Source organism: Molossus molossus, unplaced genomic scaffold (genome assembly GCF_014108415.1).
Source record: "Molossus molossus isolate mMolMol1 unplaced genomic scaffold, mMolMol1.p scaffold_m16_p_1, whole genome shotgun sequence".
NCBI classification, from domain to species: Eukaryota; Metazoa; Chordata; class Mammalia; order Chiroptera; family Molossidae; genus Molossus; species Molossus molossus.
In genome coordinates, this window is record NW_023425344.1 from 53,530,033 (window position 1) to 53,552,030 (window position 21,998).

At 35.5% G+C, this 21,998-nt stretch overlaps 1 protein-coding gene across 1 annotated transcript; it reads left to right on the forward strand.

Annotated features, from left to right (window-relative positions):
* The first annotated feature begins 951 nt into the window (after positions 1–951).
* Positions 952–20,813, forward strand: LOC118640877 (alpha fetoprotein). The gene is made up of 15 exons (XM_036277930.1): positions 952–1,055; positions 1,847–1,898; positions 2,872–3,004; positions 5,161–5,372; positions 6,729–6,861; positions 8,104–8,201; positions 10,935–11,064; positions 12,971–13,185; positions 14,778–14,910; positions 15,463–15,560; positions 16,116–16,254; positions 17,830–18,053; positions 19,148–19,280; positions 20,210–20,264; positions 20,613–20,813. The coding sequence occupies exons 1-14, from the start codon at positions 971–973 to the stop codon at positions 20,252–20,254; spliced, it is 1,830 nt and encodes a 609-aa protein (XP_036133823.1). The 5' UTR covers positions 952–970; the 3' UTR covers positions 20,255–20,264; positions 20,613–20,813.
* Positions 20,814–21,998: the final 1,185 nt, after the last annotated feature.

Genomic DNA, 21,998 nt, shown 5'->3' on the forward strand with positions numbered 1-21,998 from the left:
TTTAACACACATGCAAAATTATTTTGTAGCAAATAAAATTATTATAGGACTTGGTTCACCAGGGTTTGTTCTCTAAGTTTTCTATGTTAAACCATATGCAGTATACTAAATACTTAAAAATGGACCTTATTGACATGCAAATCAGGATGAAAAAAACTTTTGAGCTAAGTAGCAACATAATAATCAAGCAATGGATTCTTTTTTTTTTTTTTTTTTAATTTTTTTTTATCCTCACTTGAGGACATTTTTTCATTTTTTTGTTAGGATAGAGTAGAAGGGAAAGAGAGGAAGAGAGTGAGAAACATCGACGTGAAGGGACACATCGAGTGGCTGCCACCCGCACGACCAACCAGGGCCGGGGACAAACTGCAACCGAAGTACGTGCCCTTAGCGGGAACCGAACCGGGTCTCTCTGGACCGCAGGCCGACGCTCTAACCGCTGAGCCAAACTGGCCAGGGCAAGCAATGGATTCTTTAATGAGAGCCTAAGTTGGTCAATGTGTCCAGAGCATGGCATGTGGTAGGCATTCAACTGTTTAGTGAATTAATGAATTTAGTTTAATTTCATACAAAACATAGTCTCTTTATAGCCTCATTAACTTTTTAATTTGAAAGGAATTAATTACTGTACAATTTAGGGTAAAATCATCTATTTGAATACTTCGTAGTTTGAGAAGAATATTTGTTATATTTGTTATATTTGCAACATGGGATAAATTTGCAAGTTTTTTTTTTTTTTCTTTTTCCACCCAAAAGAGGCCTGTGTCCTTGAACATTAAATACAAATAATCCCTGTGCTGTTAATTATTGGCAAGTTGTCCATTTCAACCTAAGGAAATAAAGTAACAGATATACCAATAAAAGATTACTAGTTAACAGGCATTGCTTGAGAAGGGTATAAAAGAATTTCAGCATGATTTTCAATATTCTGTCCTGACCTTTGTCAACAGCAACGAAATAACTAAAAACCATGAAGTGGGTGGTATTGGTATTTTTAATTTTCCTACTAAATGTTACTAAATCCAGAACAATGCATGACAATGCATTTGGAATAGGTAAGATATTTTGTATTTTTCTGTTATGTTTTTTCTCTATATCAAAATTCTTAAATTTGCTTTTATTCATTTGTCTTTATTTATCACCCTTACTGTTCTACACAGGGGAAAAATATTTAATTAGTGAATATCTTTAAATGCATAATAAACTTGTAACTTCACGAGAGGTTTACAAAATTATGGCAGTGCTTAATATTATCTATGAATGGATTGTATTCTTCATGTTGAATTAATACTTTGTACAATATTTATTTAATTGATATACTTATTTACTTTGACATATATATCAATCAGACCATAATCCTGGTTCCATTACATGCAAAACTCCCTCAGACTGGTAAAAAAAAAAATTATAAGTAACATCTTTATTCTTTATTTCAGAAAAAAAATGGGTCATTATTTGACTGTCTGAAGAAGAAACAGTGGGACTGGGATACAAATGGGCAAGCAAACTATGGTGTAAACACCAAAAGGATGGCTAAAAATGATACTTTTAATCATTTGATTTCCAGGCTTATTAGAGCATCACAGTACAGGGGAGAAACAAACAATTGGAAGATATAAAATCTGAATTTTAGTGCTAAGTCTACCATAAATTATTCTTAACTTTATTTCTTAGCTCTCTAGCTTCCTCAAGTACAAAATTAAGATGTCTGGATAGATGATCCCTAATGTCTTCTCATTTCTAAAAGTGTATACTTCTAACTTAAATACGTTTACATGTAATAGCGATTACTTTCCCGGTTGCAATGGAAAACATCATTCCTCATGAAGTATATTTTGCTTTCCAGCTTCCATACTGGATTCTTCCCAATGCTCTGCAGAGGTGAATTTAGCTGACCTGTAAGTTTTGTTTGTATAAATTCATTTTAAACATGCAAAACAATGATCCTTTTGGATAGGTAATTAAATGAAATTGGGTAGCCCTATTAGTTTTTTAAAGTATAAAAGCAAATCAGTCAATATCAAGAAAAGTTATTTATATTTACTATCAGGTTGATATTGAAGAGGTTGAGCTGTTAGCCTATGCCTTAGATGTTAACCTCTAGATTCCTTGTAATTCCACGGGACAAATCAAATCAGATTTTAGAAGCAAAGATTAGTATCTGATCAGTGGCAACCAAAAAGAATTCAGGAATTTTTCTCATCAATGCCAATAAGATGATATTGCAATATTCACTATTCTGATTACAATTTAAATCCTAGTAACTAAAAAGAGGTAAAATATTTGATTTTCTGTTATTTTAGAGGGTATATTGTTCTCCTGAATGTTATCTTTCTGTTCCACATTTCTGAAGTTTCTAGCGAGGAATTTAAAGGAATGTGTTATTGCTATTGTTTGCACACAGAAACCTGCTAAAGCAACACTGTGGGTCAGTCCATGAGCACTGTAATCTTGGATCAGATCTTGATCGTGCTGGGAGTAGACACAGGCAGAAGTCTGATGATCAATTTTCACTTAAATTTAAAAGAAACCATAAAGAATACAGATACCCTCGATTGCAGTTGAATTGCAAAAAGGAGAAATCATTGTTATGAGAAATTCACTTATTTTGATTTTATATATATATATATATAAAATATAATATATATATTATATATATATATATTTATAGGGAAAGGGAAAAAAAAGAACAATTGATATTTTACCTGGATGGCTAGAACCTAATTTCACATGCATTTTTAGCAAAGTTCATCCCCTAAATAGGTCACAACATAACAGAAAACAAACAAACAAAAAAATAAAATAAAAACCAAACAGAAAAAAAGTTTGATGTGTCTGCTTCTTAAGTGTTCTAATGTATTTTTGTTTTAGAGCTACCATATTTTTTGCCCAGTTTGTTCAAGAAGCCACTTATCAGGAAGTAAACAAAATGGTAAAAGATGTATTGCCTGTAATTGGGAAACCTTCTGGCAATGAGCAGTCTGCAGGGTGTCTAGATAACCAGGTGAGTGAATAATTACTACTACTACTACTACTACTACTACTACTGATGTGATATTTGACTAAAATTTACCATGTAGAAGAGAAGATACAGGGATAGCACAAGAAATACATTTAAATATTTGAAGAATTATTGTATGGAAGAGGCATTAGATTAATTCTGAATTGCTGAAGAGGGTAGAAGAGAAAACAATGAGTGTCTATTTTAAAGAGACAATACACATTCAGCCGACCGTTCAGGTGCAGTGTCCGTCCCGGAGCCATGGCCCAGTTTGGGCGGAACCACTTGGTCAACACAGCTGTGACTAACTCGAAACCACGACTGGCCACATTTTGGCACTATGCCCAGGTGGAGCTGATTCCACCCACTCCAGTTGAGATCCCTGCGGCTATTCGGGGCTTGAAAAAGATAGTAGTGCTTAGACTGGTGGCTTCAAACAGCTCACAGTGAAGCAAGTTCTGCTGAATGGTTTGGTGGCCACTGAGGTGTGGATGTGGTTTTATATCGGCGAGATCCTAGGCAAACGTGGCATCATTGGCTATAACGTCTAAAGACCAATCTTCAACATCTGTTTCTTTTCGATTTATTATTTGAATGTTCTTGGACCATGAATTATCAGAGGGTATTTGAATTAAAAAATATATATATGTCAAAATCAATGTTTTCTGCATCAAACACTACATGGGAAGGTCACTGTTTCTCTTGATATTAGGTTGGATTGTCTTTTGCTTTAATAACATTAATACAACTCTAAATGCATGTCTTTGCTTAGCTTGAAAATGGAAAGCATATATATGAATATACCAACCTGGTACATATATTTATGAGGATAACATTTTAATTTGAAGGTTGGAAATATATTTCATTTCCAGAAAAGTTGGGGAAAGGTCTTGAGAAAACTAGGGGTTGCTGCAGTAGGAGAAATAGTAATACCATCTACTAGAGTTAAATCATGTCAGTAGTTAAAGAATAAAATTTGGATGGTTTCTCTTTGCTGAAGTCAGAGAAAGACCTTTTGACAACATCTGTGTCTGTAAATGTTGAGATATTTGGTGGTATTGTTTTTCTTTATAACATCTTTAATGCCAAGAGTGAAAACCATGACCTACATTTTTAATCTGATTTTGATATGTGTATCATTATTAATCTATCTGATCTTATGATTTTTAGAACCTATTTTTGCTCAAATAAAATACCCTATGGATTAAAAAAACAAAACAAAACAAAACAAAAAACCCAGACAATACAAGCATGGTGATTAGAAGCTAAGGTTCTGAAATAAAAATGTCCGGGTGACCCTAGGCATATTTCTTAATTTCTTTGAGCTTTGGTTTCCTTATCTATAAAATAAAGAATAATAATGAATAATAATGGCTTCCATTGCAGGATTGTCATGGAAATTGATATGATAGTAGTAATAGGAATTGATTTTTATTAAGCACACAGTGACTGGCACTATTCTAGGGAGTGTTACATACACTTCAAAAATCAAAATATTTTATGATATAGAGCATAGCACTGATGAATAAGAATGGATGTCCAGTGAGCCAAGAGACCCTGGCTGGGGCTTATTGGCGGAATATCAGCTTTGCCTATAAACACAAATTTATTAAATCTTTATGATAATCCAAAAGGTAGATGCCAATCTTCTAGTTGAGGAAGTTGAGTCATAGAGAGGTTAAGTAATTTACTTAAGGAAACCCAGACCCAGCCAGATTTAAATGTGGCTCCAGAGCTAGCTTTGGAGGCTTCATTACACATGGCCTGCACTGAGGAGTGTATAAGGTGCATAGCACACAGGGTTACCAGATTTAGCAAACAAGCAACGATAACAAAACATAAAGCCCACTTAAATTTGAATTTCAGATAAACAATGAATGCTTTTTCTAGTATAAGGATATTCCAATGTATAAGATCAGTAAGTAATAGTTATTGTTACTTTATCTCAATATAGAAAATAACTTAGTAGTGATTAGAGCTACCCTAATTATGAAACAAACTACTATTTCATCTGGCTAAAACTAAATATGTTGAAATTTGTATGGGAAATTATTTTCTTAGTCTACACAGTCCTGATTTGGAATATTAGAAAAATTTTAATGTGTTTTCTAGATTTTTAAAGTTAGTTGTCTTTCATTAAAGATAAACCTTTCTTGTAGCTATCTGCCTTTATGGAAGAAATTTGCCATGAGAAGGAGATTTCTGAAAAGTATGGACTTCAACACTGCTGCAGCCAACGTGAAGAGGAAAGACATAATTGTTTACTAGCACACAAAAAGGCCTCGCCAGCATCCATCCCACCGTTCCAGCTTCCAGAACCTAGCACCAGTTGCAAAGAATATGAAGAAAACAGGGAGACATTCATGAACCGGTAAGGATCCAATTCAGAGGTAGATGAAACCCCCCAAAAGGGAGCAGTATCAAGCAGAATCTAGTATTTCTGCTAATTACAGATGTGCTCTAAAACATGGAGAAGTAGAAAGAATGTTTGGCATTTGCCCTACCGGGGTCCTGCACTGGGAAATTAGCTGAACAACTCTCAGTGTGCCTGTTTCCACAGCATGCCAGACAGTTGCAATAGAGACCACACGCCAGGCCCCAGTGTTCTTTTGGCCTCTTGTGATACACTTTGATTTTCTCTTCTAATCTCTCAATTTTTAGTTTGCACAAGGATGTATCAGTACCTTACAAAATGACTCCTTTTAGAGCCAAATAGTTGGTGTTTTGTGTTGAACAAATTTACTTGAAATAAAAAAATCGTGATCCAGGAATGTTTAAGGTACACAAACATGGTTGACATTTATTGTGCAGTTGGGATGTTATAAGCACATAAACACTTGGTGCATATGATCAGATCAATACTCACAGCAGCCTGTGAAGTCTGCTTGTCCTCTTCCTCTTTTCATTTTGCAGATGAGGAGACTGAAGTTTAGAAGTTAGAACAACTGGATGAAGGCACAGTGCTAGTGCATCCCCAAGCTGGGGTTTGAACCCAGGTTCTCTGTTAGGAAAGCCTGTATCTAACTCTTAATCTCTTGTGTCTCCTATGTGGCTGCCTACACGAGAAAATTGGGGAGCCCGTCTTTAGAATATCTCTGCTCTAGAGACTGCCAAGATGGATAATTCCATTCTGCACTGATGAAGAAAAAGAAATATACCATTCTGTTTTATTTATTTATTTATTTATTTATTTATTTATTTATTTATTTATGTATTTATAAATATGTTTTTATTGATTTTTTTTAGAGGGAGAGGAAGGGAAAGAGAAATAGAAACATTAATGTGAGAAAGAAACATTAATCGGCTGCCTCCTGCACACCCCCTACTGGATATCGAGCCTGCAACCTGAGCATGTGTCCTGATCGGGAAATGAACCTGGGACCTCTCAGTCCATGGGATGATGCTCAATACAATGAGCCACACTGGTCGGGCCCATTCTGTTCCATTTAGTGGTGGTTTGGCCTTGCTGACCCTTGAAACATGTCTGAGTAGGCTTATTGAAAAGGATACTTTAATATGAACCACAGTCAGCATTTCTGCCTATTTTGTTCTCAAATTAGAATGTGGTATTCGTTGTCAGATTTTTTCCCCTGGGGATTTTTAGTGAGGAAATTTTTTGATAGCACATGGAAAAAATATGATGGTTTTCTGAATCTTTAAACACATTCCAGAGTCCAGGTCTTATTTTATGTGCTTGTAAATCTTACAGTTCTGTTTCATTTCCCAGATACATCTATGAGATAGCAAGGAGGCATCCCTTTCTGTACGCACCTATACTTCTTTCTTTGGCTGCTCACTATGACAAAATAATTCCACTCTGTTGCAAAGCTGAAAATGCAGTTGAATGCTTCCAAATGAAGGTATTATTTTTGTGTGAATATCTGAACCAATACTTTCATCTGGCTATGACTCATTAAAATCAAACAAAGTTAAAAATGGAAATATGCTTGTGTGTGGAATATTATTTCCAAAATAGAGTATATTTTAGGTGTTTGATACTCTTTGGACTAAAAAACATGGATTTGCTTTGTTTTTATTCATTCACTTATTCTTTCCTTCAGCCAAAATTATTTTATTACTAAGGAAGTAAGTGTGGTGGGAATAGAGAAAGCCAAATGTGGGGGTGATGAGTGAAAGAGAGGAGTAAGAGGTAATGGAAGAAAGTTAAAGAAGATGGAGTGAGAGTAGAACAGAAGGAGTAGAAGAAGAGAAAACAGTGAAGAGGAAACTATGATAAATGCTTTATATGCACTCTCTCTCTCTTAATCCTTAAAACAAATTTGAGGTGTAAGTACAGTTGACACTTAAACAATGCAAAGGCTAGAGATATCAACTCCCATGCTACAAAAATCAGTGTATAACTTTTGACTCCCCCCAAATCTTAACTACCCTTGGTATCCATGGGTGATTGGTTCTAGGACCCCCAAGATACCAAATCCGCAGATGTTGAAGTTTCCTAGGTAAAATGGCATTAGGACAACATACACGATCAGGCCTGCACGTTCATGGACTCCTCACCACAGATAAAACAATAGTAGAAGTATTTATTGATAAAATCTGCATATAAGTGGACCTGCACAGTTCAAACTCATATTATTCCAGGATCAGCTATATTATTGTCATTGAACAATCAAGACAATTGAGGCTTAGAGAAGCAAATAGCATTCTTAGGTTCAGAGAGCTGGAATAATATCCACAATTAATTACTTGCCACCAGAAGCCCTACAACAAAACTTTTTAAAGAACTATGACTATTTCCAGAATGTCAGGCTGTGATAAAATCTTGTTTTTTGTGACCGACCAGATATTTCATAAATTATCAGACTTCAATCTCAGTTGTATATTCATTATCCCAAATATGAAAGTTATAAGGTTTTCGTTTTAAGGTAGTTTTAAAAAATCTATCTGGCATAGATGCATATAAACCAACCTAAAAAAGTGAATAAACACAGTTCTACAAAAGTGTATTGCATTTGTAATTTTTAGTAAGAACTTTATTTTATTGAGTTTCACATTTTACCGGTATCTGTTGTTTTGGTAATTATTAGAGCTTGTAAAAGAAGATACATGCTTTCTTAATGCTTTGCTTCTTCAAATTTTAGGCAGCATCAATTACAAAAGAATTAAGAGAAAGCAGCTTGTTAAATCAACATGTATGTGCAGTAATGAAAAACTTTGGACCACGGACCTTTGGAGCCATGTAAGTTTAAGTTCTGTCGAGGCAAGACAGGGAGGTCTGCAGTGTTACCATTTTGCAATTTAAGCTCATTTTCTCTTTGTCACCGTTGTAGAGAATGAATTTTCCTTTGAAGAGAGCTAATGTGATTCAGAATCAAGAAATCTTAGGATGGAAAGGAAGCTAACATCACTCTGCTGGTTCACATTTGTTAACCTAGATGAGAAAACACTTAGAAAAGGCTCCTGAGATTTATATTGATGATCTATTCTAGGTACTTTTAAGTTTCTGGACTGAAATCCATTATACCTCATAGTTAGGCTATTTTTCCCTAGATTCTCTTCAAAATAGACTAGTCTTCACTGATATGTCATTTACTATTTTTGGCATAAGAACAAGTTTTTTTATGTGAATTCTGCTTCTTAGTCTGCTATAAAATCCATTATGGCAGTTGTTGCTTCTTGTGAAAATATTCACTTGAGTCCATACTATAAAATGTAGTGTCAGGAGAAAAACAATTTTTGGTGTGTGAAGAACTATATGTATTTTTGTAATTGATGAAAGCAATGTAACTCACTAAATTTTGCGTTTTTGACCCAGCTGCTAAAAAGCTCAAAGGCAAATTTGGAATTTTCAATTGATCACATTAACTCTTATATATAGTATATTTGGTTTCTCCCTTTTCCTATTGTCTTTGTCTATCAGTCTGATCGATCTATCTATCTCTCTATCTCTCTATCTATCTATCTATCTATCTATCATCTATCTATCTATCTATCTATCTATCTATCTATCTATCTATCTATCTATCTATCTATCTATATCTATCATCTATCATCATCTATCTATCATCTATCATCTATCTATCTATCTATCTATCTATCTATCTATCTATCTATCTATCTACCTACCTACCATTTAATCCATCCACCTACCTCTATTTCATCTCTTCTATCTTTGTTGTTACAATGAAGAGGCATATAATATAAACAGTCCAACCTCTTCATTTTTACACATGAGTAACCTGAAGGCCAGAGAAATTAAAGTACTTTACCCAGGACCACACTGCTGGACATCAGAAGTCAGTTTTTCTAGGTCCTTGTCATGATTTATTTTCATTATACCCATTTGTCTACTATGTCAGTGATCTTTAGTTGTCTGTGTCCTGACCATGATACATTGAAGTCAGATATAAAAACCAGAACTCCCATGGTGTAGAGCTGTGCTGTCCGTATGGCAGCCACTAGGCACATGTAGTTCCTGAGCAGGTGAAAGGTGTAAAATGTGCACCAGATTTCAAAGACTTAGTATGAAGAAGAGAATGTGCAATATATCATGAACTGGTTTTTATGTTGGTTACATATTAAAATAATATGCATATTAAAATTTTTATTTTTCAATTATAGTTTACATTCAATATTATTTTGTATTAGTTTCAGGTGTACAGCACAGTGGTTAGACAATCACATACTTTGCAAAGTGATACCCTGGATATTTCAAGTACCCATCTGGCACCATACATAGTTATTACAATATTATTGTTTATAATCCCTGTGCTATACTTTACATCCCTGTAACTATTTTGTAACTATCAATTGTACTTCTTCATCCCTTCACCTTTTTCACTCAGTCCCCCAACACCCCTCCCCTCTGGCAATCATCAATCTTTTCTCTGTATTAAAATATTTTTTATATGTGGTATCAAAATATATTAAAGTGAATTTAACCTGTTTTATTTTACTTCTCAATGTTACTGCTAGAAAATTTTAAATTACACAACTGGTTAAAATACTCTTTAAATTTTATGATGAAGTATTTCTAGTACAGAAAAACATCTGAACTGCTAATCAAAAAATATTCATTATATGCATTCACATTTTATTTCTTTGTTTATTGTTTGTTAAATGACACATGTAAGAATATTGTACACAGTGGAAGCCTAGATTAAAGTTTTCAGTCATGGAGTTAGGTCTAAGACTGCCTGAAATTTCTTCTTGGGAGAGGTCAGATTTGTATTTTACCCTCTCTGTTATAAACGTAAAGATTGATTCATGAACTGGTTTATTTACATTTATCTTAGTGATAAATATAAATTAGATGTTATTGTAATGATTTGTTATTTGATATCCATAAGTGATTAAACTTAAATGCTGTGAATTTACGAAGAAAATCCATCTTCATCTGTAGTAGCAACAGCTCCCTAGGGAGCAGGGGTTTCCCTGGACATCTCTCAGACTCAGTGAGATCTGCAGAAGGAACAGTAATTGTTCTTTCTTACCTCCTTTTTTGGGCCACACTACATGTCTTGGCATGATGACATGTCTGCATGTTTAGTTTGCTCCATTTTCTTGATTCCCACATATGTACCCCTCCCTGTATTTTCAGAAGTATGTTTTTTACCTCCCAAGTCAAAATGGCTGTCATTCTCATGGAATTTTTCCATTTCTTAATTGCTTATCCGCAGCACCAGGGATGAACAGCTAAAAGTTAGATTTCACTGCAATTCTCAGGAAGGGTTTCAGGTAAAGACAAATCACTTCCAAACCATACGTGGGGCCAGGTCAGCACTCACAGAGCCACTGCCTTGAGAGACTGGCTGAAAGGACAAGCCTTGTAACCCCGTCCACTTCCCTTTTTACACAACAAGAACATTTCAATTCTTTGTCTTTGGAACTGCAACTATATTTCTCCTCAATAACCGTTGTTTAATTTTGATAGATAACCAAGATGGATTTCTAATTACTTTTTTCTCTCTAGAACCATTACAAAGCTGACTCAAAAGTTTCCCAAAGCTAATTTTACTGAAATTCAGAAACTGGTGCTGGACGTGGCTCACACGCACGAGGAATGCTGCGGAGGGAACGTGCTGGAGTGTCTGCAGGATGGGGTGAGGAGTCTCGCTTCCTGAAAAGGAGATGTTTTCACTCCTCTTTCTTTCTTTTGCTCTCATTCTAAATGGGAGAAGCTATTTGACTTGAATGGGTCACGGGTTATGGTAACTAGCTGACTGAGTAGTTACAGACTTCATGCTAGTGAAACAAACTGTCTTTTGTTTCTTATTTTCATTTTTTATCTTTATTGTTGACCCCCTCCTCCCTGCTCCCACCCTCCTCCTGCCTTTCACTTAAAGGATGCTCTTCTCTTGTGAGACCAGCACCCATTCATTCTTACTTCTAAAGGAGATGGTACCATCTCAGAAGGCTTCCACATTGGATTTGGGGGGGCACATTCTTTACTTTTAATGTATTTGTTTTTTCATCCATTTGTTCTTTCATTTGAAAAATATATATTAAATAATTTCTATGTAATAGCTACTGTGAGGGACATTTGTTATCAAGGCATAAACTGACCTCGAGGCATTTATAGGCTGATAGGAGTCATAAGACAGGTAACCTCCTTGGGTCAGGGACTGTCTTTTGTTTATGGTTATCTCCATAGGCTGCCAGCACAATGCCTGGCACCTGAGAGGCACTCTATTATATAGTCACATATTTAGTTATTGAATACAACAAAGTAACACAAGAAACAACACAAATAGCACAAGAAACTAGTCTACAAGGTAAAGCTAGCCATCCCAAAGAGAGGTGTAAGTAAAGGGTTATAGAGAATTAGAAACCAAAACCAAACCACCCCACAACAGAATCCTTTGAGCATGCCGTAGTCAGTCACAATTTAAGTAGTGTGGCATTGGTCAATTCTGGCCAACCCCAGGCTTCCTAGATATTGTATGAGAGGCCTGTCTATCCCCAAATTGCTCCTCTCTGGTCTCTGTGGTGCACCTTCTTTTCCAAGGAGGCTTAAGCATGGTTTCCAGAAGGTTGAAGGTGAAGATAACATGTTCACTTCAGGGGCCATTTGCTAAGAGAGTCTTGGAAGGCAGCAAGACGCCAAGGCTGCAGAGGCTTCAGAGTGAAGGTCACTGAGCACAGGCAGAGATCCTGGGTGAGGAGGTGGAGAAGGCTGCCAAAAAAGGAGAGTTTTTTACTTTACTTATTTTTCATCTTAGTAGTATTTGCCTGCATATAAGGGGCAGTAATGAAATTTTATCTTTCTTTGAGGTCAATTTTCTCAGTTAATTTTAATTGATAATTTTATTAATTTGTATGGTCTTTTTTTAAAATTAGCTTTTCAATTTTTGGAGCTCATAACTACTTTTTCTTTTAAAGTGGAAACATTATATTCAACATGGTATGTAATTTGGATTTTAATGACTGAATAATGGGTTCTAAGTGTGCCTGTTGAGAATGCACAAAATGATCAGTCCTGTGACAGGAATGTGTCAAGTCTGGCGCTAAGAACTGTCATTTCATTATCTATAGACTGCCCTCTGGAGGTCACAGTGGGTCACTGCAGATTGTTTTGTTGAAAGAGCAGAAAGTTTGCTTTCCTGTTATGACATCAATAGCAAATGTATCTAGCAGAAAATTTCAGTATTAATAGAAAAATATAAATGTATATGTCATTTGGTTTGAAGGCACATTTCTATCTTTTTTAAAAAGCTTACTGTTAAAATAAATGAGTAGGTTTTAGTGGACAACTATCAAAAGGAAAATGGAATAAACAGGAGAAGTTGAAAAAGAGTGAGGAAAGGCAAAATCAGGAGAAAGTACTAAAATAGGAGACAAGGTAAAATATCTTCTTTCTTTTCCTTTCATTCTTTTTTTAATCTTTCCTCTTTTCCCTTCCTTTCTTCCTTCTACCCCTCCTTTCTTCCTTCCTTCCTGGAACTGGCCCTGAAGTCCTGCATTAAAGAATAAACCTTAAAAATGTATACTTTATTTTTTCCATTACAGGAAAAAGTTATGTCCTACATATGTTCTCAGCAAGACACGCTGTCAAGCAAAATAGCAGAGTGCTGCAAATTGCCCATGCTTGAACTTGGTCAGTGCATAATTCATGCAGAAAATGACGACAAACCTGAAGGTTTATCTCCAACTTTAAATAGGTTTTTAGGAGAGAGAGATTTCAACCAATTTTCTTCAAAAGAAAAAGACCTCTTTATGGCAAGGTAAACACAGTCTGTAAATATATGTTCACACAAGTCAAGATGATGTGGCTGACCGTTTGTGTCGTGGAAATGGGGAGTGAAGGCTATGGTTTTTGAACTTGGTGTGGGAGAATAATGCTAGAATGTCCTGAGCCAAAATATATTTAAGCAGATAACTAGAGAATAAGGAATGTAATCTATCTTACATTGATGAGACTTTCCCCATTACTATTATTAACTGGCTTGCTTTTTTATGTTGTATGAATTTCTCTGGAATCTGAAGCATTGACATCCCTGTATGGGTTACTCATAAGAAGATCACCATTGAACTTCCACAGAGGATGTGAATATTTTTGTAATTAGAAGGCCTCCTGATTAAGAATGTGCTTTTTCACTTTGTTTGTTTTAACCCCCCCCCCAATGTAACGAAATAGTTAATGCTAGATAAAAGGACTTTTATTGGAATAGTTTGCTATTTATTGAATTCATGTTTTATTTTTGTAAGAAAATGAAAAAGTATTTAGAGACATTTGCAGTACAGTAGTTTTTTGCAATGTAATTTATATGACTTGTTCTCATTCTGTTTGCCTTTAAGGGAGAAAGCAGTTAATACATTTTCCTTTATTATACAGTGTATATCTATGGACACTATTAAAGGAAGGATTTGTGCAGCTCTTAGGACATTATACTTAATGATCTCCAAAGGTCTTTCTAAACTTAAGAGTCTGCTTCTAATGTAGTAATCAAAATAATGGTCCAATTTTCTCTTTACTATTCCCTGAGGATATTACTCTATTGTTACATTAAAATTAGACATTCAGACATTGTTTGCACAGCTATATAAAATTATGCAAATAAGAATAAAGTCAAGATTTAAGAACCCATATTGGCAACTTATTGGTGGCAGAACTAACATAACCTATTTCTATAACCTGGGAATACAATTAGTAAATTCAAGAATTATCTTTAAACTTACACATCCATACACAGCCACCACTTATTGTTTATGTAATAGAAGCAGTTCTTCAATTGGAAAGGTTCTTTGCAGTAGAAATGTTTTCAGCTGAGAATGATCTCTCCCCAGATACTTGTGTGGCTCCTTTCACCCAGGATTCTGATCCAAAAGAGCTACCCAAAGGGAATTTTCTTGACCACACACTCTAACTTAGGTGTCACCTCTTTCCCTGTCTTAAAACTTCTTTCATTTTTCTTCACTGAAAATTAGATGACCTATTTCTTGTTTATTTGTTTCTGCCTCCTGGTAATGTATGATTTTGAGAGGTCAGACATTTTATCTTATACATTATTAAAAATTTGCTGCTTAAAAAATACTTGCATAGAATCAGCACTGGAAAAATATTTGTTGAATAAATGAATGTAAAGAGCACAATTAAAAAAACAAAATGATGGAGGCAAAAGAAGACAAAATGAACCATTTTAAAACAATTTGAGGTATTATAATTTGTACTAGTAGTTTTACCATGCAGATAGTTTAAATCATATTTGATTGCCAGGGTTATTTATTTGAATTATAACTTCTCCTTGTCATATAACAAAGGAATAAATTTTCTCTTAATTCTAATAACATGATTTCCCCCCTACATATGTTTCAGATTTACTTATGAGTATTCAAGAAGACATACTAAGTTTGCTGTCCCAGTAATTCTAAGAGTTGTTAAAGGATATCAGGAGTTATTGGAGAAGTGTTCCCAGTCTCAAAACCCTCTTGAATGCCAGGATAAAGGGGTAAATTGCTATAGGGGATAATTACTTCTGGGGATAATTACTGGGTTGATATTATCCATTAAAAAGTGCTGTTACTTTGAAAGCATCTAGTTATTAACCAATCATTAGCTAGTTATATCTATTAACTAGTCATCTAGATATTAAGTAGTTATTAACTAGTTGTCAACAACTAGTGGCCTACTTTGGAAATAAAAATGTTACCCAAAAGTTATTTTATGCACAGGATAAAAATAATATTAATTTTTAATAATTCCAGAAAAGCAAGAATTTGTATAGAAAAAACTGTAATCCTTTATCCAAAGACTGAATTTTGTCATCAAATAACTGGTGATTCACAAAGTTTTAAACTTAATCTTTCCAAAGTCCACTTGCTTTAATTCTCACAATTCAAACTTTGCCATCTTAAATTAAAAAAAAAAAAAAAATCTCTCTAAATTTGCTTTCTCTAAGATTGACGTCATCATAGAATACAATGTTATTGGTCAATTTTTACATACAAAAGTACGTGTCCAGGATGAGCAGAAATGTATGTAATAATGCTTGTATTTTCAGGAAGAAGAGCTGGAGAAATACATCCAGGAGAGCCAAGCGTTGGCAAAGCGAAGTTGTGGCCTCTTCCAGAAACTGGGAGAATATTACTTACAAAATGCGTATGTTGTTTTAAGCACTACTTTTAGTGATTCAAAATTATGAACTGGTGAGAGAAATATACACCTACTGTAGTCACCCATGGCTACTCTAGTTTCAGCTGTTTCAGATGGAAGTCGGTATAATGTGATCAGTTTCCCCCAGGGAAGGCAGCCCTCCCCATGCCCTAGTTGAGGAAGAGGCACAAATGGCCTGTGAAGTCTCCTGTGGCACTGGCTTGGGGTTCCCCCGAATCGTGCCGATTTTTGCAGTAAAGATATCCATTCTGTCGTAGTCTGTCTTAACTAAAACACCAAAAGATCAAAGTTAAAAAGCAACGAAGCTTCTGAGGTTGGTAATAGGAGTCAACCTTCTCAGTTTGTTTTCCCTTGTGGTTTGTTGGTATAATGGGAGTATAACGGTAGTTGTTAGAGGAATCGCATCTCCAAAGTTAGTCCAAACACCACATGGATGACATGAGCTGAGTTCACGTCTTCTGATACCAAAAGAGGGTCTTTGGGAAGTGAGTCCAAACACTGGTGAATGATTCAGCAGGAATTGGTGAAAATGCCTTTCAGGTTTCTCGTTGCTTACACAAAGAAAGCCCCTCAGCTGACCCCACCTGAGCTGATGGCCTACACCAGGAAAATGGCCATTGCCGCTGCCACTTGCTGCCGGCTCAGCGAGGAGAAGCAGCTGGCCTGTGGCGAGACAGCGGTGAGTGTTCTGTCCAGTTCCATCTTGTTCCTGGCCTGCTTGATCAAAATGACCTCATAATTCCCAGTTAGGGGAAAGGGGAAAAACCCTTGTGGGGGTGACTTTATTGGACTCTTTCAGTTAGTTCCAGCTGGAGTGGGGTGAGAACTCAGCTCTGGACGGTTAGCAGAGGGCCAGGCTTCCTGCCCTTCTGGAATGTTTGCTGGAAGTGCAACTGGTTTGTTCAGCAGGGTCCGAGCAAGCTTTCCGTGAAGCGGCGAGAGAATGGCCGGCACATCATTCACTTCATCACTCCTTGTTTGTTCGCTCAATACTTACTTTAATGCTAAAGACGGAAAAAAAGCTTCATCTTTGATGGATTAAAATTAGTCATTTTATTTTTAGCCATACTCATATTTTTACCCTTTTAGTATAATCTTATTAAGATCTTAGGATCTTGCTCCCTTTGACCGGGTATAGTGTACAGAGCAGGGTAAGTCCTTTGTTCTCAATGGTAAAATGACTAATGTCACTAGTATCCTAAAGATTTTTTTTCATTATTTTTCCCCCTAACGTCACAATTGTGACCAAAATTGTATACAACATTTTTCCCTTTTCCTCTTTTGATGATGGAGAGTGATTTGCTAGTTAGTCTTCATGTCTTGGAACTTTTCACCAGAGATGAGAAGGAAAAGAACTTCCTGTTAATAAGCATCATCGTTGTCATTTATCGAAGTCCACATGTTGGGAGGATGCAGGGATGCAGGATGGTGTACTGGCTCAGGAGTGTGTCCTGGAGGGCTCCTGCCTACAATCCCTCCCACGTTCAGCACTTGTCAGTCATGTCACACTGGGGCAGCTAGTTGTCTCACTAAGCTTGAGCTGTTTTATCTGGCATTTGAGAATAAAAATTGTGACACCCTCATAAGATGACACCCTCATAAGATGGCTGTCATGAGGTAACATGCCTCACTTAGGACTAGCCTAGTTCATAGAGTGCATACAAAGTATGTTGGCCCTTATTACAAGTTATTAGTAGGTGCTTAAAAATATCTCTGAAGTGTGGAAGGTAGGAAGATTATACATTAAGAAAGCCCTAAAGACACACACACACACACACACACACACACACACCCTATTTCTTTTCAATTAGGACTATATACAGGTGTGTGTATATATGAAACAACTAAGTTTGTGCTATTCTTACCTTCAGAAAGTGATTCTCTGTATCCCAAAAGTAAAATAGAAAATGCAACCAGATATACATGGAAAATGTGAGCCATGTATTGATTGCCTAGGTCAGGGCAGACACTTTTTCCCCTTAGGAAGCATGTTTTAAATAGCTGAAGGGACTGTCTTCAACATAACCTCTAGAACATCTGTCACTAAATCTTGAGATTCATCCCAAACAAATGGATAAACAAGAATCTACAATGTAGCAACATGTGATCGTACATGGACAGCAAATTTTCTTGTAATATTCATTAAAAATTACCAGACATTAAAAATGATTGCAACGATTTTCTGGAAACCTGAATCAATTTTATGGCTAATGCTTAGTCCCCTTGCTTTCTTTTTCCTCATCCTCCTAACCAGGCTGACCTTATTATTGGACAATTATGCATCCGGCATGGGGAGACTCCTATAAACCCTGCTGTTGGACAGTGCTGCACTTCTTCTTATGCCAACAGGAGGCCATGCTTCAGCAGCTTGGTGGTGGATGAAACATATGTCCCTCCACCATTCTCTGATGACAAGTTCATCTTCCACAAGGACCTGTGCCAAGCTCAGGGTGTAGCACTGCAAACAATGAAGCAACAGTAAGAAACTGCTATTTGCTAGCATGGAAAAGACCAACAACACCAGATAGCAATTGCTATTCCTGTGCTCCACATCCAACACTCTTGGGCTCGTCAGGAGAACGTTGTTTCTCCAAAGCACTTAAAGTGGCTTTCAAAATAGCTTTTCTCTGTGTCTTCATGGTTTCACTGGGATGTAGGTTTGGAAAAATTCAGTAAGGCGGTAAAACCAGTCTCCATTGTAACTGTTGTGGTAATGTTATTTCGGGACTGAGGACATTGGACAATTTATTTTGGGGAATTAGGATATATTTTTGCAATAAGTGTGGGTACTTTCATTCCAAAACACCCCTGAATCATTTTTAAATTATTTACCCTTTGAAGAGAAGAGCTATAATCTTTGATTTAACCATGAAGTGTGGGTGTTAAGAAATGGATGCACATTTTGATTCATTGTGGGAAGCATTCTGTAATGGTGACAGTAATGCATGATCTGCAAATTCCCATGTGTTTTAATACTCGCTTGCTTCGTAAATGGTCTTCCTTTATTTTGGAAACTTGGTCTTCCCTTTTTTCTCTGTTAATATCTGGTGCATGTTTCAAGTTACAATAAGAATGCTACCGCTTCCGGCAAGCCTTCCTTATTGTTCCATTAGACATTAATTCCAATGTGAAAGTATTGCTAAATGAGTAGAGCAGACAGTTAGCATTGCCAGTGCTCAGGGAAGGGCGTTATAATTATGCATGGCAGGTGTTCAGAAATCTGGGTCTTTAAGTATGGGTAAGACAATTTAGAAAAGAGAATTGGAAAGAATAGTCTAGGTAAGTAAGGAAAAGAATGTATTTCACTACATTCAAGTATGGTGGAACTATGAAATAATGTTTCCTCTATAATCTGCACAAGTGCAGACCAGCGGAACACTTGGCATGTTTCTAGACTGTGTTTCTGATGAAAGGATGAGACAAGGTGATTGAACTAAGTCTGGCTGAGGGTTGGTGGAAAGAGGGTTTTCAGAGGGTTGCTAAGGCTCTGAAAATTCTCTACTAGGAGGGCTTTCGAGAAATATCATTGCATAACAGAGTTCTCTTGTATTTTGTTTTGTTTTAAATCGTAGGTTTCTCATTAACCTTGTGAAGCAAAAGCCACAGATAACCGAGGAACAACTGGAGGCGGTCATCGCAGACTTCTCCGGCCTGCTGGAGAGGTGCTGCCAGGGTCAAGAACAGGAAGTCTGCTTTGCAGAAGAGGTATTCGCCGCTCATTTCCACACTCAGAATGTTTGGCACAACATGTTCTGCAATGAATAATGAAAAGAACACCCCACTAATCTATAACTTTAAAATAATGCCACAGAGATTTAAATTTCACTTAGAAATAGATTGAAGAATTCTATGACATTTAAAAAGTAATCAGTTTTCTCACCAAATATTAGGAAGCAGTAAAATTTTAGAATAGATTAAGAGAATTAGTTATTTTGATGTATTTCCTAGTAAACAATAAAGTAAATGTATAATTAATTGATGATAATTTAGATAGTTTCTGATCTAAAATATATCAGTTCAACTAAATGGGTTGAAAAGATGATTAGCAAATGAATTGTGCAAACAGGATGCCAGGGTAATATTTATAGAAAATATATTTGAACTCATGTGGAAGCATGACTTTGAATATCAACAGAGTAGTAGTTAGGAATTATCTTAATCTAATTATTTAGCAATTTTAGCTGAATTTGTAACTGGCTACATTTTGTAAGCCTTTCCTTTGTATTATTAAACATATTTAAATATAGCATCACTATATTTTGAAAATATAGTAGATAATTTAGCCTTTTTGCCAAACTTTATCTGTTTCCTAGTGTAAAAGTTTAGATTTTTTAATATAAATTCCAAAGGTAGATAATATTTATAAATGTTGAGTTTTCAATAGATATTATAATTAAATGTGTTTGAGTGTGTACATTTATCAGTATGAATCTACTATTGATGAGAGTAGATTTTTTTCTCTCTCTGGCTTCCATTGTTCCAGTTGGTTGGCATCAGAAATGTACATCTTCATTTTTAACTTAGTTTATCTATAAATCTGCAAATTCACCCTTGGATAGTGGAGAATTAACTGTATTACAGACATAATCATCCATTTCTTTATCTAATGATTTTTATTTGTTCTTAATTTGAAGGGTCCAAAACTGATATCAAAAACTCGTGCTGCTTTGGGAGTTTAAATTACTTCAGGTAACAAAAAATTCAGACAAGGCTAAATAATGTTGATTCTCTAAATATATATCAGTCTATAGTGAAATACATCCCAAAAACTACCATTAAATGCTTTTCTTGTCAAAGAAATGCAATTCCATAAAAAAACCTTTATTTTAAAGATACTGAAAGAAAACTATGCCCACAATGTTAATTATTGACTCAACTAACTCAAAATTCTTTGAGGTTATTTCAAAGGCTTCAGAGAATGCCATCAGAAGAGGTTCCTATCTATGGAATATTTCTCTGATATAAAATAATAGAACCACTTACCTTCTGCACCTATTCATTTAATTAGTACTTAATATGTATTTGTTCCTATTACAGGGTGAAGAGAAGAAGACAAAATATGTCTTTATGGTCTGGTGTGAAATTGTCCCTTTAATTCTAAATGACTAGTACTTTTAATGAATTAATAAAATGATGAAGACTTTTATGTGTAATTTTATTATCATATAAATAAAGTATCTTCAAATGTTTCCCTTTTCTTACCTGCTTATTTATAAATACCTGAAGATAATTTCTTTACATAGTACTTGACATTTTTCTTTCAAATCTGTTGTGACATCTGTGGATTTCATCTGATTTCGTTGTACTTCTGAAAGTATTAATTTAGATATCATAATAAGATAAAGAGAAATTCAATATGAAAGCATTATATGAGAAAAATAAACTTTTTTTTTGTGTTAAGAGGTAAATTTAGTGAAGATAAAACTGTTAGACAAATTTACAAGCCAAACGATGTTTCATTGAAATATATATATGTATAAATAATTGGAAACACAAGGATAAATTGACATCAGTAAATTGGAGATTTTAAACAGTTTTTGCTTCTTGAAAGTACAAGTTAGGCAAACAAACATTCAGGGTGATCTCTAGTCAAGATTACCTATGACCTTTATGCTGCAAAATCCAGTAGTCATTTATCAGTCTTTGGCTTACTTGATTTCTCTCAGTAGAATCAGACACAATTGATCACTCTCTTTCCCTTGAAACATTTTTCTACTTGGCTTTTGGATTTTTCTCCAATCTGATGGCTGTATCTCCTAAGTTTTCTTCACTGCAATTTCTGCAGCTCTTTGACCTCTAAATGTTGGCGCGTCTCAGAGCAGTCTTTCCTAATTTAAACTCACTCTCTAGGTGATCTCATCTAGATTTAGTACATTAATATCAGGTAGATGTTGACAACACATATTTATATCTCCAGCCCAGATTTCCTCCGTAATTTCCAGGCTCATGTGTTAGCCTCCCTCCTCACATCTCCATGTTGATAATGCAGAACGAACTCAAACTTAGCACATTCCACACTGAACTCTGCCCTGTCCCACATTTGAGTTTCTCACTGTCTTGTCAATTCTTCTCATTTCTCAAGCCACAAGTCTTAGAGTCACCTCTGGTTCTTTTCTTTCATTTCACCCCTGCATTTCATCTATGAGCAAAGCCTGTTGGTTCTACCTTCAAAATATATATGGAATTTGACTCTTCCTCCATACTTATAATATAAACCACAACCATACCACACATGGATTATTGCAGTAGCACCTTAACTGGTCTCCTTTCAAGTACCCCCTGATCCTCTGTTTCAACATACTAATTGAAGTGATTATTTGCACCTTAATACATTAAGCCTGCTGCCGAAAATTCATGAGAAGGTTGAGACTCAGAGGGACAACAATAGAAGAATTAGAAATCATCACCAACAGTGAATATGTT